The following is an 18711-nucleotide window of genomic DNA, read 5'->3' on the forward strand; positions in this document are numbered from 1 at the left end:
GGGATGGATTAGGGGGAAGGCTGAGTACACAGTGTCCACTGCAGGACTTAGGGCAGCTGAGCAGGGCTCGGTTTCACTGCCTAGTTGCTAAGGGTGTGAGTTAGAGCTTCTCTTCCTGAGCCTGAAGCAGGACTCCCACTGCAGTGATGCATCCAAGGAAACACCAAACCCATTTTCTACTCACGTGCGTCAACTCTGTCCCTCAAGCCTGGGAAGGGCCTCCCCATCCCTCCAGAGCTGGATTTACAGCAGCACCACAGGCACTGGATTCATGGCTGGAAGGGGGGGCTTTCCACAGGCGGAACTGGGGCTGGGAAAGTTCCTCACCTCAGGTTTGGATGAGCCCTCCTATGCTGCAGCTGCACTGGCTTTGATTAAGAGCCCTCTGCACCAAGGGGACCCAACCATCCCACAAGGCTACAGAAGCTTTCCTGGAACTGCAGTGTTAACCCAGACCTAACCAGGCCAGACCTGCTTAAACCCTGCAACTACACTTCCAGCTAAAAGGCTGACTGGGACTAGTGAGGAAGGAGCATCATTCCCAGCTTCCCCAAAGGAGAAACCACCTCTGCTTTTCAGCACTGCCAGGCGTAGGTTATAGCAGATTGCCTGTGTGTAACAGCCACACTGCTGCCTGCTCAGGAGTTTTGGGTTCATCTCATTATAGAGCTGCTTTGCATGAGTCATGGTTGTCTGCAGCTCAGCTTCCCCTCCTTTCTCATGCTGGTGTTACTGTCCCACAGCAGAGCTGTTACACTACAGCACTTGGCAGGCACCCACAGCGTTTCCAAAATATCAGGAGGCCACAACCCCACATTTAGGTTGCATCAGGAGCAAGACAGCAAGCGGAGGGGGTTGTTTAAGGCCAAGCCCACAGTCCCTGCAGTGCTGGAGGCATTAAATATACATCAGCTTCAGGCAACCAGCAAGAGTTTTACATCTCACCTTTCTACTGAGCGCAGGGAGGAAGCCTGAAGGGGAATCCTGAAGGGGAAGCCTAATTCCTGCAAAGCAGAGAGACAGCTCAGAGTGTCCTGGAGCCAGGGCCCCAGCTGCTATAGCACCCCATTCGACTGGGGTCATTAAGAGACTCAGCCCAGAACCTGCACATCCAGGTTACTGGGTACAGCAGCATCCCATCAGGGCTGCCTGCAGGAGTCATACTCCCCTCAGTCCCACTGTCTGGAGCAGGGCTGGAGGTCAGCACCAGCAAAGATTGGCCACATGCACTCCCCAGGTTGAGGTTCTCCCTCTGCAGACATGTGTCCTTTGGGTCATTAGCACCTTCAAGGGCAAAGAACTCACTGCTCACACTCTGTGGACAAGTGCTGGCTTTGCTTGGGACAGCCGGTAATGAAGAAGAAACTAGAGGCTGTTTAAATGTGTCAATTCACCTTTAATGTTTGAAAAAAAAGAAAAAAATGGTATTTGAGCCATTGCAGTTATGAAGGGAACAGATTTTGCTCCACGAGAGACCGTGAACAGATTCACATCAGACTCATGCTTGGAAAAAACCAAACCCAAAACATTCTCCTTTCAGATCCAGAGTGGAGTTCTGAATAGACAAAGACCACACGAGTGCCCCAGGCAGCCCAAGGCACATTACCCCAGTGCAGACATTTCCATCAACGTGAAGTTATGACAGCTACATTCGTTCTAGTTACAACATTGTTCTATCGATATTACAAAATTAGGCATACTTTGGATTTTGCACAGAGACAAGAAGGACTTTTACTTCAGGAAGTCATCAACCTGGGTCATCAAGTCTTTCCACAACAAAGAGTCCCTTCACTCTGTTGTTTTTCCCCCCCAGCAATGACTTATTACCAACACAAAGATCATCTCAGTAACACAACTTAGGTGCAACCAGCCTAGTGATATTGTCTATGCATTAGTTAACAAGCCAATAGACCTGATGACAAGCACCAGGCATTTACTTGCCATCACAAAGCATTTCTCCACACCCAGATAAAAGAACTTCCTGCAGCATAATCCAAAAGTCAGTACATACTAAGACAACATCACTGCTGAACCTATTGGAGACCAAGACATTTGTCTGCCTTTGAAGCAGATGTCACATGAGTTTCCTTCACACAAACATCACATGTAAGTTTAACTTCTTGGTACTGTGCTTTAAGAACAAAAGCAGATATCAGAACATGGAGGACACTCCTCCAGAAATAGCTTATCAGCTACAGAAAATAAAGAAAGGAGACAGTGGCCACTTACAAGTCTTCCACATGACTAACTTGCTTTAAGGAGAGCATCGAGTTAAGGCAGTGTTGAGACAACTGGCTAAGAACATGCCAAATAGAGCTGTTGTCAGTAGTCACCAATTTGATATCCTACTCCATTGCGGGGACGGGCCATGTGGCTTTAGATCTCAGTATCAAGGTCTAAAGACTTCAGCCACAGGATGCCACTTTCTGCAGCAAGCAGCAGCTCAGGGGGATGGCTGTTGAAGTCTTCTAGACCAGGCTGAGTTGCTTACAAGTCTAGGTCAATGTTTCAGCAGCGCCAAAAATACAGTGATGGACACTGAAAGAGAACACCGAGGGTGCCAGCTGCAAGCCTGTTTATCACAGTCCAAGGTGGAGTTCAACTTGAGTGTGAAAGCCACGTAATCAAGAGCCCCACCAGCTTTCAGGGAAGGTCTAAGTACCTGCACTGAGGTTACTGGGAGAGCCAGCTCTCTACAGTCTGCAGGGTGGGTACAGAGGCTCACACTGGCTTTGCTCCTCTTTACAAGATTAACAGTCTAATAAAACTCAGTAAGGAAGTCAGGAACTTTTGGCCTGCCCAAAGAAGTTTTCCCAGCCTCAAAGAAGGAGTTACCACTGAGGGAGCTGCTGTGGAATAGTTTTATTTCTTCCCACGTAAAGGCCATTGTTTTAAGCATTTACAGGTTTCCTAGTGCAATACAACCAAAAAAAGCAGTAACAAAAAAATGCCGCCTTCTTCCCAGGCAACTAAACAGAAGTAGATTTTTACTGCAACATATACACATTAAATATAGTATACAGTCCATGCAGCGGCATAGCCATGTTAAAGGGAGTCGTGGCTTCAGCCATCAGTGCATTACAGTCCGAATTTCACTTGCTCCTACTTCCTATCCAGACTTGAAGAGAAGAATTGCAACCTGACCCAAGTAAAAATAGATGAAGTGCTTTGTCTCGTGTGTTACATAGCTGCCAAAGTTTCTGCCAACAATGCAGTGCCAAGTTGGGTTGTATTTCTTGTCAAATTCCTGAAGAAAGAGAAGAGAGGCATTAAGGCCAAGAAAGCCCACATGAAAATAGTTCTAAGCACAAATTCTTAGCTGGTTCTGTCCACTCACTATTGCCTCTCCTCCCACCTCCAGCATCTTTTGATTCCCCACTGCAAGACACTGTCATATTAAGCAACCAGACCTCTGCACTGGATAGTTCAAAGGATCAAACGCAAGCAAATCAGCTTCTGAGACTTGAAGCACCCATCAGCCCTGGCAGAACCAGCAGACACAAGAGCTCTCCTTGGTGCAGCCTATTCAAGCCCTGTGTGTAGGCTTGCTCAGGGGAATATTTCTCCTCTCCCATTCCAAACCCACTCACAAAAAATAAGGTTCTGGCATGTCTGTTCCAGCAAAACATTTGAGCTTAAAGGTCACCTAAAATAAGGAAGGAGAAGTCTGGCTTTTACTGTTGCGGTCTCTTCACATAAAGGAGAGAGAATGTACACTGAAAGCAAGCAGGCAAATTCACAGGCCAGGCAGCACACAAAAAACTGAGAGGTCCGAGGTGAGCAAGTTGAATGCTGGCTTAATAGTCCTCTATTTAGCAGCTAAGATGGGGTTAAAGACCATTTTCTTCCCTCTAGTTAATACCAAGAACACCCTTTCCTCCACCAAGACAGAGCCAAAAGAACAGACTAAACGTTCAAGATTAAAGCCAGTGTTAGTCCTCAGACAGCAGCAAGACAGTTTGAGCTCTTTGCAGGTAACCTTTAAAGTAAGGAAAAGGCTTTCTTGCCAGGGCATGAAGGGCCATCAAATTGCTTTCCTCCTCCCAACACACTCACAGGAAATAAAGGCCAGCTTCTTTTCAGATGCCTTTTTTGTGTCACTCACTCACTTTACAGGCTGCATTGCCCCAAGCAGTTTGAGAGAAGTCTTGCCTCAAAGTGATCAGAGAGGTTAGGAGACACCTTTGAATCCTTTCTACTCAAGCTTAGATTACAAGCAAGGCTCAAAAGCCAGGTGCCAGGACTGCACTCTCTATGAAGTCACTTTCCTCCTTCAAAAGCTCTTTGCCTGACCATTCAAAGAAGTGGCTACAGAGAGAACTGACAGCTTCCCAGATGCCATCGAGCATGAGCTCCTGCACGTGGGAAGACACCTCTTCCCAAGCCAGGGCAGCTGCCTGCATGTTTTTAAAGCAGCACCTTGCACAGTCCCACCAGCCAGCACAAGGCCCCATCCTCCTCCACACCACCCACCCCAGAGCCAGGAACACAGCGGGGAGAGCTGCACGTGCACAGCTGCCCACTTTGAGTGAATCAGTAATCCCACCCTGCACTGGTACTGCGAGTGAGGCAGCAGCATCTCTGGAGCAAGTCCTAAACAGAGACTGCAGCCAGCTCTTTCTAGGCTGGCAAATCCAGAGGGACAGCACTCAACATTGCTCAGAGCTTGCCAGAGCTCTGCCATAGCCCTCCTCTGACCTTGGAGGAGTCATTCCATCCTCTTGGGAACAGCAGTAAAAAAGCCAAGAAGAAAGCATCTTCTCCCTCCAAACACACACATATCAAACCTCAGACACTCAGGCTCACGACAGGCACACATACTTGAGACTTCCTGAAGCTCTTAGCAAGAGCAGCCCCCTCAGCCCGTAGTTACCTTCTTTATATATGCTGCAATGTCCTTTTCTATGTTGTACTTCTCCATTGCCTGTGTAGCACAGTCCACAGCATCTTGCTGCATGTCCTCAGACATGTCCGCATTCTTGATCACAGCCTTTCTGTCAGACATCGTGAACCTAAGACAGAACATAGAATCCTTTAATTCCTTCCCAAGACAGGAGAAGCTTCCTGTGCATCAGAGGTTGTCCTTCCTATGGCACACTGCGTCACAAGCAGATACTACAAGCCCCCCGTTACGACCAGGGTGAGTTTCACAGGGTAGCCTACAGTAGTCCCTTGTAGGCTAAGGTGCACCTTACAGCTGGAGCACTGTAGCACTGGCACTGTCTGGAGGTTAGATCAAAGATAGCCCAACATCAACACCTGCATTAAATTCATGCAGGAAAAGCTTACTGTGTGGGAGGAGACGGGATCTGCAGAGAGCCAGAACCCTCCTATAGATCAGTAGGCTAAAGCCAAGTTTGCCTTCCAGGAGCACCAGCAGTTTGGAGCATCATCTGTTCAGAGCCTTGCAAGATCCCAGACTGCCCATCACCAACAGGGAGGCTCAGGAAGCATACGTTAGCAGCAGTGCTTTTACGCACCACCACCATCCCAGGTGTTATAGTTACCACTGCTAGTTTAGCCTGGAAGGAGTGCTGTTGTTCCACATTCAGCCTATCATCATTCCCTCAACCTCACTGCTGCTTTGCCAGGGAAACCCAGACTTCAGCTGCTCCCATGGGACAAAGCTGGTCTGACAAGCCAGAAACAGGTTAACACCATGCTGCAGCCTAGAAAGAGGGGCAGGGGAAGCAAGCCCCACCACAGAGCTAGCACAGCCAGGGCCTGGCAAAGCAGCCTCCTTTTTGCCCTCCCACCTGAGAGCCACACCACAGATGCTAGATACCAGCATGCCAGTGCTAGTAAAACTCAAAAGCTGTACACTACAGCTGAGCATGCAGCCCCCTTCGCTCTGTGTTAGTTCAGGTGCATCACACCAGTCCCTGAAGCCACTTGCACATAGATCTGCCATGGCCTTCCCAGGGAGACATGGAGCACTGGGAAACTTCCAGTGCAGTCAGTATTATTGCAGAAAACAGAAACTGGGCAATCCCAGCCCTGCAGCCTTTCTTCAAGCAAAGGCCACACACTTGCCCTGTGGAAGGAGGCCTGTGCAGTCCTGCCTCCAACAGACCCCTGGCTCCCCCAGCCACACAACGCCCAGTCAGGAGGCACATGTTTTATCTGGGGGACTGGTCAAGCAAAGGTCTTCACCAAGAAGGACCACAGCTGCTCACCCTGACAGCAGGTCTTGCCAGAGCATGTTAAAACTGTGGGAATAAGCTCCCTAATGACAAGGAGTACCTCCAATTAAGCCTGCAAAGCACCATTAAGTTTCCTAAGTCTTTTTACAGTGCTCTAAGTCTTGAATGATACTACCAAGCATGTTTTGAAATAGTGAAACTACACATTTTTAGCTCTACTGGGGAGTGAAGAAAATCTGCTGCAATGATCACTTCCTGGAATAGTCCCAGAAAACTGAAGGAGTAGCTTTGTTACAGCAATTAAAGGAGCCTGCTATCCAGAGAGCAAGAGAATCCACTTACATAATTGTAACCCTATGATTACAATACTTCAATTCTTCACCCTGCCTGCAGTTGAACGCTTCTATTGCAACCTTAATTTATACAGTTTAGATACAATGTTTAATAGAGCACTGTTATTAACATACGCTAATAGCATCAGGAGGAATGACAGGAACTGAGCTCAAATGCCAACAGAGAGCACACGCCCCTACCACAGCTCTGGAAAAGCCACTTCCAGGCAGGTTGCTCCCCTCCATGCTGTGGTTTAAGCTGGGGGCCAAAAACCCCAGCAGGACAAGACACAGCTCACAACAGCCCAACCAACCGCCTGTAGATTTGGATTCACTATCCAGGAATGTGACAATCTCTTGGAAAAAGTCTTCTGGGGGGTCAGCCCACAGGAAAAGGGAAGTAGCAGAAATTCACTCGTGGGTCATTCTTCCAGGAAAGCTTCTTTAGGGGAAGAAGAGAGGCAAGCTCTCGCACACATCAAGCCTTCACACACCTCTGCTACACGCCGAGTTCAGAGGGCCATTACATAACCAGCCACGGAGTGACCTGCAAAAAGCATCTCCCTTCCTCATTGTTTAGGCAAGGAGCATCTCAGTGCAGGCCCGTACTGCCAAGGGCCAACAGCGCCATAGAAAAGGAGAACGATTCTCCTTCAGCAGAGTTGCAAGTGCTGCCCTCCCCACACCACCACACTGCTCCAGGGCACAGCATCCTCCACAGGCCAACCCACAGCAGGGGCTTGCAGCTGACAGCACTGCAGCAGAGAGGGTCCCCTGTACCCATTGTTGGGCAGGGAGCAGCTCCAAGAGTCACCCCATTCCACCCCCCTGCACAACACAGGGCAGGGCCCCAGTCCCAACTCATTATCCCACGGGATTAGAGGCATCCTCCCCACAAGCATCCCAGCACCACCACATACACCTCTTTTCCCTAAGCCACAAGATCATGGCTAGCCCTCAGGGCCTCACCACATGAGTGTGGCCCTCTCGGACAACAACCACAAGGCCTCTACATCCAGCCCAGGACAGGACAAGGTTGGGAGGGGGAACAGAACTGCTCCAGCAGCCACCCCTTCCCCAGTGCAGGGCAGGATGCAGTCTTGAGGAAGAAAAGGCCACAGCCCCAGCAGCCACTCCAGAGCAGGACGAAGTCCTGGGGTGGGGGTGGGCGGGCTGATTCCGTTGGAGCGGTCTCTGCTGCCCAAGGGAGCCATGGCTCCTCTGTGGGAGTCCCCTCTGCCGTGGGGACCCCGATCCCGGGGTGACCGTGAGCCCCTGGGAGGGGCCGACTGCCTCTGGTAGACCTGATCTCCTTCGGGGTAACTGCTGAATTCTGTTCCCCGTGCAGCACTGTGATACCCTGGTTTGCATTACTGCTCTGCCTGAAGTAAAGCCGTAGTAAAGCTCAGCTTTAGTAAGTCAGCAGGTGCCAGTGCCGTCAGAGCAGGATGAAGTGCTGTGTGTCCACCACAGCATCCCTGTGGCAGGATCCTTGCGGCGGGCAGGGGCTGGCAGTCAAACCTCATGCTATCGTTGTGTGCACACCTCAGGGTGGGAGACAGCGACGGAGGCTCATGCTCATAACCACTGCGCTGGGGCTGGCAGCGAGGGAGCACCCGTCAGGATCCTGGCACACTGCTGTGATGCTGCTGCTTCGGCCCCTTGGAGCTCCGGGCACACACCTGCCCCATGGGCCTGTCTGCCATGGACACCAGGCAGCTCCTGCTTGGGTTGCTCCGTTTCACATGAGTTGAGGTGCCAAGTGAAAGGAACCACCTGAAGAAAAGCCCGGCAAAACACAGTCCCAGTTCCCTGCTGTGAGCAGTGGTGAGATGGAGACGGTGCTGCCTGCGCTCATCCGGCTCTCAACGAGACCAGTGTTAATTGCACGTGTTGGCCTTGAGAACCAGGTACTGGAATCTGTCTGATGTGATTGCTCAGGGAGGACAAGCACTCAGGGGACAGGCTGGAATTCCCTCCATGGCTGTGTATTTGCCTCCCAAGCAGGCAGCCCATGAATGGGCTGGTCCTTTTTGGCTAATGAGATGGGTATTTCATGGTGTGACCTTTGCAGCCTCTGAGGTACTGGTCAAAACTCCTGCCAGCAAGTAAGATATTTACTACTCCCAAATTTGCCTAAGCTTCAGCAGTAAGACTGCAGGAGCCAGAGAGCAGCAGAAAAAGTGAGGACTAAGGCTGCACTAAGTTTGTAAACCCAGTGCTGGTGGCACAGGACCTGCCTTCAGACAGGTAATAGGAAGGCATCAGCATCCCCTCAGACCCCAAACACATCAGGTGCATCAGTTGGGAGCGGCTGTGGCTCCCTGCTCTCTGCCTGCACCGCACACAGGAGCGGTGGACATCCCATGGCAGCACCAAGAGCTGCTTGGGCCGAGAAGTAAAGTGTCAATAAGTAAATACACAGCCAGAGCAGAGGGTTGGGCTGCAGCCATCAAATTGCAATCTTAGGCTTACACACAGAGATCCCTCTGCATTGCTCTGAGAAAGAGCTGATGCTTTCCCTGCACCCCTGGAGCAGTGTTTTTCCTGCTTTCTCCTGCAGGTTGGCTTTCCTTGCTCCATCTGCAGGAAGGGGAGCGGGCAGTGCCCATCCTGCTGGGATGCAGGCGATGCCCTGCACCCACTGACATGCTTTGGGTCAGCACAGGCCACCCCAGCTGGGCCCCTGGCTTTGGCTGGGCTGCATGCCGGTGCTAATGCAATAACAGGCTTAGCTACAGCCCTTTATGAGCTCCCATCTCAACAACAGTGGGAGTAAATATTGTTATAGTGCTGTTTCCAGGGGCTCTGGATGGCTGGAGGGGGCTGAGGTGCTGATCTTGGGGCTGAGGAGGGGGGAAAGGTCCTGTCTGGGAAATCAGTGGGCCAAAAAGCAGGCTCCAGCATTAGTGGCTGCTTCTGTAACCCCATCCCAGATCCATCCTGCCTCCTTCCCCAAAGAGTCTGCAGCAAGAGGAGGCGGAGGAGCTGTACTGCTGCCCAGCACAGCCTGGCTGTGGCTTGGCGCTGCCCTTGGCATGTGGAGGAGCACGGCCTTGATGGAAGAAAGTGCTCCAGATGCCAGGGAGGGAGCTGCGTTCCTGAATGGTGACAAAAATCATTTATTTAGAAATTCCTCTGAGTCACTATATAAGGCACTTCACAGGGATTCACAGGAAAAGGGTCTGGCAGCGAGGAGCCGTTTGCCATCTAAGGCTCTGCTCCTCCTGCCCCGTGGCCACGCACTTCCCATGGGACACATTTCCAATCCCAGACGATTTGAAGTCAAAACCCACAGACTGCCATAAGAAATGCAGAGATCTGGGATCCAAAGGCTGGGAGTGTGGCTGCAGCATCCCACAAACTGTGCATCCATCCTGCACCTCCCCTGTAACACCCCTCACACAAGATTTTTCCTCTTATTTAATCTAAACCCACTTTGCTATAACTTAGCCCATTACTTGTGCTCTGCCCTGCCATGGACGTGGCACACAGATGTATTTTGTAGCATGGGTCTGTAGCAGACGACTGTCGAAATGTCACCTTGGTGTCCTTCCCTCGTGTCTCCTTGTGCTTCTCCAGGCTCCAGCATGAGTCACTCTCTTTTGCCAATAATCAATAAAACCAGCAGAAGTAAAGAACCTTCTTTTATTAATTCCCCTCCTCACTCTCCCCACATGTCCCAAAGGATGTGTGTGAGCACCAGGCACCCTGGAGCAGAGCCGCCACTCCACACTAAGGGAGATTTGGCCACTTCATCATATCAGCACAAACCCTCTCTGTCAGGCCGTGCCTGATGCAGCTGGAGCACGAACATCACACGCTGCGGGCACTCTTCCTGTCTGGTGACATTGCAATCACCGATAATCATCCTCCTGTGGCTGAGGCATCGAGCAGGGAGCCCGCAGCTCCTTGCAGAGATGCACTGCAAAGCAACTGCACTGAAAGGAGATGTAAGGGTGAGAGGGAAGCACTGCCAGCAGCTCAACCCGCACACAGCTCCCGCCACAGGGGAGCCTTGCAGGGTCAGACCCCTCACAAGATGCAGTATTCTCCCCTGCAAGTGACAGCCCATCCATGAGGCAGCCATGGGGTGAGCTGGATCTGCCCTTCCACAGGCTGCAGTCTCCATCCACCAGCTTCCCAGCTGCTGCAGCCACATCCTCACCTGTTATTTTGTACCAGGAGTTGATTGTTTTGGCAAGTGCTTTGCAAACTGCATGAGGGAGGGTTTGTGATCAGTCCAGGGCTGTGCTTTGATCAGTCTTGTCTGTGAAGCAGTTTTCAGCGCCCTCGTTAATGTACGTTATTGTCTCCCTGAATCCTGCTATAGAACCTGAATAAATCCCGTGGAAAAAGAAAATGCCCTACAAAAGGAAATGTAAAACTCCAGCGAGGACCTGCAATGCTGATGCTGAGGATCTGGTGACCATAAGCACTCAATATAAGACCCCAAGTCCTTCAATTTATGGTTCACAAATTTGTGAGGATAAAGTGTTTTCACTACTTGCCATCCTCTTTGAGGCACAGATCCAGTCTGGGTGCATTTCTGTCTCCCATGAGTTACTCTCACATCCCATAGGGAATGGGAATCACATTCTCCTTGTGCCTGATGCTCCGGGCACCTCATCCATGCCTAATCTACAGACCAGAGTGCACAAAACCAGCCCTGGAGCTGTCCCCCAGGCTCCCCAGCTGGGAAGAGGGCCACTACCCATTATTGCTGCTGGGATCAGTGTGTCTCAAACCCCCAGATACATCCTTGGGCCATGCAATGCCCTGTCCCCAAAGCCACCAAGGCCCTTTGGTGTCTCTGGTGTGCACTATGCAATAGCTAGACTTGTCTACTTGTGCACTAGACAATAGCTCATGTCTCCTGTTGGATCTGCCCTGGAGCAGTGGTAGCTGCAGCGTGGCACCACGGCAGGGCAGCCTGGGCTCATCTCCAAGGCAAACGGGCTTAAAACTGTGACAAGCTGTAGATGGCTTCTTGTCTAACGTCGCTTTCCAGGAGGTAGCGCGTTCCTTGGCATCCTGCAAGCGAGGTAGGAAAAACTAATACTAAACCACTTGTGAGCCTTATTAATATGGATTCAGGTCATCCGCTTGCTGCAAGTTTTTGCAAGTGACTCGCGGTGTGCAGTTCATGCAGGAGCTGTAAATAAGAGCCTGGAATCTCAGCGGGGTCCTATCAGTAATACAACATCTGCCTTTGTGCATGCGGAGGGACGAGGGGTGATGCAGCCCAACCCTGGCTCCCACACCAGCTGGGTGCAGAGAGCTGGGAACTCGCATCAATCTGATCTGTCCCGAAGTGAAAGATGGCTTTGGAGACAACATAAACAAAGGAATCTGGTCCTACAAGGAAGTTGGTCCTACAAGGGGCCCTGCCTCCACATCAAAGGCTTCCTAAATCTCTTAAGGCTGGAAGTGCTGTTGGGATCCTCTACTGCACCCTCCTGTGAGCCACAGGGCCCACCAGTGTTGGTTTCGTGGTTGAGCAGACCACAGCATTGCTCTCGGATGAGCTGTGGGTGCCAAGGCAATGCCAGGTTGCTTTGGGGTGGCTGCAGGTTTGGGGTTTCCTCCTGCAGCACATCCACAGCAGCCTCTCTGTTTCCTCCTTCCTCCCCTGCTCTGAGGCACAGGCTTCAGCCCCATGGGGTGTCCCTGCTTCAGGAACCAACTGGGAAACCAGTGTAAATTGGTGCTCATGCATGGAATAGCTCAGCAGTCATGTGCACACTAACTGGGCATTCACCAACCCTGTGTCCATGCATGGACTAATCCTGCACTTGTGCAAGAGCTCACTGTGACTCTGTGCAGGTTCACTACAGGACCTTTTTGGTTGCTCCTGCACTGGTCTGGCACTCATGCACCTCCAGGGCACTAATGGGTGAACTAATTAGGTGCTGATGCACTAATTGGGTGCTAATGCGTGAGCATGTTGGGTGCTCAAATGTAAACGAACTGGGCACTTGTGCATTCAGTGATTAGACACTTGTGCATTAATTAACTGGGCACTTGTGCTTGGCCCAACTGGATGCACAGCAGCATTCCCACAGGGCAGGGAATCCCACCAGCACCAGGCATGGGATGGTACAGCACCACAATACCCGCTGAGCTGGTGGTTCTGTCTCCCCAGCAGCCACACGGGAGCTGATCTCACACCTTCCCCCGAGCTCCCCAGGGTGTGGGAAGCAGCTACTGCCGCACAGACAGCTTAAACTCTGTGCTGGCACAGTATAAACACGAGCTGCTCCAAAAGCAGGCGAGGAGGTCTGCATGGTGTAGAACGATTTAGGTCAGTCTCACTTCTGCAGTGATTTATTTAAGCTGTAGCAGTTCCTGGCCTGCGTCAGGGAAGAAATGAGGGGGAAAAAACGACAGAATCCCCCATATTTACACTATTTTTCTGTAATGTTTATGTTGCAGAAGCTACAGCCAGCACCATTTTCATCCAGGCTGGCAGACGTTTCCACTACACACTCACATTACTTGGGGTTGTTCTTCAAGGTAGAGCAACTTACTAAGCATAAAATTAGCCCAAAAAAAGCTTCTGAGTGGTTGTTTCTCAGTGGAAAACACGTCCCGTCCTTTGATCACTGCTGAGGCTTTACCAGAAGTGATCCTGCAATGCTAAAAACGACCATCGTGAATGGATTTCGTTGCACTGTGGGTGCAACTCTGCAAACCCACAAACACCCCTTAAAGCAGGACCAGAAATGAGGGGCAGGCACTGGAGGTGATGCTTTGCAAGGCAGCCCTGCATATAAATGTATATTTATACAGGCAAGTGTTCACAGGCTCAGTGACAGCACCAGCCAAACCTTCCCTGCCCTCCTCACCAGCCTGGCCTCTCCTCTGTTAATGCTCTCACTGAACCCTATGGAAGGAGCTGCAATGCTTCATCCCATCAATAATGGAATTTATACATCCCTGAAGTCTGTAATATCTCTCTGTATATAAGAGGCCACAAGGGATTTTGTTTTAATTAGAGGAATGCTTAAGGTTACTCTGCCTATTGCTTAATCTGCCATGGAAGTACAGCAAAACACACCAGAGTTGATTTATTGGGGTGTAATTCACTCCAGGGGCTGTGAGTGCATCCCATCCCCTGCCTGGCAGCCCCCCAGAGTGGGAGTTACTGGGCAGGATCCTGCCACATTCCCAGTGTGAGGGGTGCTGGTTATTCATGGCGAGACAGGGAGGAGGTGTCAGGAATGCACTTCATGGCAAGGGAAGAGGAGAGGTTTCGAGTGAGGAAACTTGGCAAAGCCTGCAAAGGTGGTGGTTGGTAATGGAATGCAGCAGCTGCTGAGGTCCCATGGCAAGGAAACATCCGTGGAGGAGAGCAAACCTCCGCACAGATGGCATGTGTCCTTGGAAACAGCGTCGGTGGCCTCAGATGGCTCTGCCTCCGTGCTGGGCTCCACGCAGCAAACACATCTGTGCCAATGGAGCACCAGGGACACGGCAGGTTCCCCAGGCTCCTGTGAGCACCCAAACCCCTCTCCTTCATGTAAACCCACCATGTGGGTGTCTGGAAGGTGCATTTCCAGTTCAGCCCAGTCCCACCAGTGCTCAGGGGGTACTTAGGTCCATCACAGCACTCAGTTTGTGTTTAACTCCCAAACAGGCAAGCAATCGGTTAGGGAGCAAAGCTGCCTTCTGCTGTGGATAAGGAGGAGTAAAATGGGGAATAATAATAAAAAGAAAGCCCTGAAGACAAAAAATTACTCACTGACATCTCTGATGCTCTCAGAGCAAACAAAAGTACACAGAGGCTCTGCTTTATGTGTGCCCATACAACCAGGCAGCACACATTCATTGTTCTTTCTTCCTCTGCTCTTAACAGCAAAAAAGTCTCGCAAGGGATGGCCCAAGACCATGGCTGTAAGCCTGATACCATAAAAGACAAGAAAATCGACTTGGTTTTGCTTTGCCCCACATAGTTTGGTGCAGAACAGCCAGTAGCAGATAACCAGGGTGCTTCCACTCCTCATTTCCGACGACATAGTCTAACTTGCTCATTTAAAAGCAGTTGATTTTACCTTTTACCTTCGCCTTTCTCAGCTGTTCATATAGAATTATGCACGTCAATGAAACACTTCCAAAAACTTTAGTTGCATTTAAAACTACTCTGCTTGAAACACGTTTTAATGCCTTTCTCACTCATTCTATTTCCTTGTATTAAAATAAACTCAGCAAACCCACAATGATGCCACAAGGTCTGCATCCTGATATCGCTGAAAGCCCCAGCCAAGGAGGCAGCGGGGATGGTGGCATCGCTGCCGGCGGCTCTCTGATGGAAAGCTAATGGAAAGATGGAAAACCTCCTTTTAGAAGCCACTCAGGCCTAGCAAATGAGGGTTATTTTGGGAGGACAAAAAGATTCAGCTCTACCCACGCTCCCAGGGCTCAGCTCAGTGGCACAGCCACCATGAAGATGTCCACAGGATATCTAAATGCAGTGTGCTCACTGATGTGGTTTCCTGGTGGGGAAGGTGACAGATGCCAGGTGTCAAATAAGAAGCCATCGATACTGGTAATGGACAAATACAGCCTGTTTAAGAGCCCGGCAGCACAGGGCTGCCTCACTCAGTGTTTTGTCACCACTCGCTGTTTCAGTTCCCTCTATCAGGACAGCATCACTTGCTCCAAGACAAAACCCAAGTGGTGGGAAAGCAGGTGTCAAATGGGGTCGGTGAGCTCCTGGTGCTGGTGCCTGGGACGTGGGAAGGTGTCGAGGAGAAAGGAGGGAACTGCAGGAAGAGCACAGGGAAATAAAAACGGCAACAGAAAAAGGAGCAAAGGAGCGTTTGAGGTCTCTGCCTAACCACAAGGATCGTTCTCAAATCAGCAACCCAAACAGATACACTCCTTTTTGATGTTTATATTCATTAACAGTTTGCATCCATTTTCCTCCATCCACATCAGGCTGTAGGAACATAAACGTTTTCCCAGGGATAGAAATCAATTAAAATAGGTTTGGCAAGGGGGTCATTTAAACTCTTCAGTCTGTGCTAACTACTGCCCCCAGACATGGTGCAGGAATCAAAGGTGAAATAAGGCACTGAAAATCAGAGTAAATTACAAACATGAGAGCAGAAATCACATCAAATCCCTAAGTTTTATTTCTTTGAAAATGGTTTTTAAATTAACCTTTAATTAACTAACTTTAATTAACGATTAATTAATTTAACATTTAATTGCTACTAGCCAGGCAAATACCACATAGGATTTAACTACATTCCATTTCCTCGTGTCCCTCCAGCCAGCTGGGCAGATAGAGACCGGAGTTGGGTGATGAGGTGGCTCATGGTCCTGCAGGGATGGGCTTGGGCTGCAATGGATGCTCTTGGAAGGGCCCCAGGCTTCTGCTCCATAGGATCAGATCTCTGCTGAGCACATCATGCCCAAGCCTTGCGATGCTGTGGCTGTTCTAACGACATAAAGAGAGCAGTGTTTCGGAATATCTATAAATGAGCACTTTCATGGCGCCTGCCAGGCATGATCTGAATCCAGGTGCTGTTATCTACACAAAACACCAGGGTTCTCCTGCAGCCTCCTCCTCTGGGTGGCTTTGCTGCTTTAAATCCCTACCTGCGAGTGTCCCTGCAGGAGAAATCACACTGTCAGAGCGCTTTGTGGTGTTTGTTTGCATCAAGACATGCTGCAGCATGTGCGTGTGAAAGCGTGGTGCTGACATCTAAACCTACATAACTAAAACAAGCTCTGTCACCATGAACTTGATGGGAATCGTTTCCAACTTGCACATGCTCCCCCTGCCTTAGCTGTACTCAGTTTCTCTGAAAGAAAATCATAGCCTCTATTTTTCTGTCTTTTTCTACAGGCAAATGAGTAACTTTGATCACATTGAGGCACTCTTTAAAATCAAAGGCCCCCAAAATATGAGCTTTACATTTCAATCTCCATAGACACTGTCTGTGCAGCTTCATGTTACTGTCGAAATGGCAAAGGAAAGCACTTGAGCAGCGTATTCACAACTGTTAAGGGAAGGAAAAGACAAGTTTGGACAATTCAAAGCTTAGTTCTCAAACCCCCCTGTTATAACTAAGGCGCCATTGTGAAAATGACCCTTTTCTTCCAAACAATCTGGGCTTTGATGAATTGTTATTTTGCCACCAAGTAAGATTAGTGAAGACTAATCCCAGCTGGATTGTGCAGTCCGAGGATTAGGAAAAACAGGTTTTGTCTGATGGAGCCAGGCAAGTGGTGAAGGTGATGGGAGCTGCTCACAGAACCGCGGTGCAGCCCGCTCAGCCACGGCTCTGAAATGAAACCAAGTGACCCCATTATAAAGCATTTCAGTATCTTTGCATAAGAAGAAGTACCTGTGGCCCAGGCTGCCTCATCCCTGGCAATGTTCAAGGCCAGGCTGGATGCAGGGGCTTGGAGCAACCTGCTCTAGTGAAGTTGCCCTGCTTCCGTATACTGCGACACACCATCTTTGCACCATCCACTGACGTTCACAGTTGGAAGTCCCTGTTTTCCATCACTCCCATTCCGAGAAGGAAAACTTTGTCATTTTACAGTAGCTGCCTTTTCCACCAGGATTATTTGCCATTTCCTTCCCAGTCATTTCTTTCCTCCATAATTAATGTCTAATGGTTCTCCACATACACATTCAGCCAGAAAGCCAAAAGTGACTCAGACAAAGCAAACAAATGCTCTGCAGCTTATCCAAGTGTTTCAAGCCTCTGCGGATAACACAAGGCTAAGAAAGGTAATGAGGAAGAAAGCATCCAATACTTCTATAAAGAGACACTTCATTAAGGTAATTAAGGCAGCCATTTAAAGGATTATTAACACACAAAAGAAATTATGCAACGGGCTTTTGGGCAGACTCACTAGTATTTTATGGTGCCTTTAAGAAATAAAGTGGTTTAATAAGCTTTTGAAAGGAAAGACTCGTTTGTTGGCAAAGGATGGAGCCTTTCCTGCACTGGGGAAGAGCATATTCGGGGTCTTTGTGATTATTTTGTGAGGAGATGAGTTGTTCTTTGGGCTTTTTAAGGGACAATGAGTATTTCTAGTGAGCTGGCAAATAACTGAATTAGCTGGTTAAATTGTGCTGGTTTAAAGTGATGTTCTATTGCTCCAAAGCACCCACTGAAATCACATAGATCAGTGTTGGAACCACAGTAGTCACTGTCACCATTCCACTACAAATGCAACAGTGAAGCTTTAAGACTCTTAAAAACATACGAAACCCCTAGAAAGACGCTAGTTTAGACTTCACAAACCTCCTCTTCTGAGGAAGGGCTTTCTCCCAACATCCTTCAGTGATTAATGCCAGTCCTTATTGAACCACGGGCAATCTAACACAGATATCACCAGTGCTAAAATCACTAGAGCCAAGCATGACTGATGTCACCTCCATCTGTAAGTTAAACACACCATACCATTGCCCTGCAAGCCTTTCTCTAAGCTGGGTTTTCTAGAGGAAAATGCGTGGTTAATGAAGAATGAAGCACACAACAGCTCTGAAGAGACATGACACACTTCTCAAATCCCTTAATTAACTTAGGGAGCCTAAAGGGGTTTGCTACGTGCTCAGGTACTGCTCCGACCCCACCACAGTGGTTGCAGAGCCTCAACCCTCCCGGCACTGTGTGGATTTGCTTGTGCTGATAGAAGAGATGCCAAGGGATAAATGAGACATCCAGGCTGCAGGAGTACAACTATTCCAAGCATTTTGACAAGGATCCCTCCCACCTCTGTTCTTTCTTGTGGATATGTTCTGCTTTAAACGGATTTAATTGAAATTATAACCTCATAAATGTAACATAGTCCTGTTGTTTTGTTGCTGCTTCCCCAGAAATCCTTTTCCACCCTCTTTTGGGCCCATTCCCGGCATAACTCTGCAGGCACAACACAGAGCAGGCACTTCCGCAGCACCCAGTGCCTGGGGAGCGATGCGCTCATGAACGTGTCGACTTCAGATGTGCCTTTGCCTCCACCTCCAGTGCTCTTGTGTTCTTTTCTTAACTTACAGACACGGAACAAAGCCAAGTACTCTTCCAGATCTGCCCTGTGTCGGTTTGAGAGTCCTTCCAGAGCACACCACTGAGATGAGTCTGATGCAAGAGCCCCTTAGAGCCGCAACACAGCAGCGTCAGGGGGATTAAAACCAACACAGCCATAACCCCGCAGCCATAAAACCTGACCCCACCTCTCTGCTGACGGGCACTGAGAGCAGCAGGCTGGCA

General features: G+C 49.6%; 1 protein-coding gene across 1 annotated transcript; it reads right to left on the reverse strand.

The window, feature by feature from the left end:
* Positions 1–2847: 2847 nt before the first annotated feature.
* Positions 2848–5038, reverse strand: LOC130593979 (dynein light chain 2, cytoplasmic). The gene is made up of 2 exons (XM_057399528.1): positions 4874–5038; positions 2848–3247 (listed from the first exon to the last, which is right to left on the reverse strand). The coding sequence occupies exons 1-2, from the start codon at positions 5024–5026 to the stop codon at positions 3110–3112; spliced, it is 291 nt and encodes a 96-aa protein (XP_057255511.1). The 5' UTR covers positions 5027–5038; the 3' UTR covers positions 2848–3109.
* Positions 5039–18711: the final 13673 nt, after the last annotated feature.

This window comes from Pezoporus wallicus, unplaced genomic scaffold (assembly GCF_028554395.1).
Source record: "Pezoporus wallicus isolate ANWC-B61680 ecotype Strahan unplaced genomic scaffold, APGP_CSIRO_Pwel_v1 contig_8143, whole genome shotgun sequence".
In the NCBI taxonomy this organism is placed as follows: domain Eukaryota; kingdom Metazoa; phylum Chordata; class Aves; order Psittaciformes; family Psittacidae; genus Pezoporus; species Pezoporus wallicus.

Excerpts from the sequence above, each read along its gene's own strand:
- LOC130593979 (XM_057399528.1), bottom strand. The coding sequence starts at position 5,026 with ATGTTCTGTCTTAGGTTCACGATGTCTGACAGAAAGGCTGTGATCAAG. Across the intron at positions 3,248-4,873 it reads TTGCAGCATATATAAAGAAG|GAATTTGACAAGAAATACAA; the intron begins GTAACTACGGGC and ends CTCTTTCTTCAG.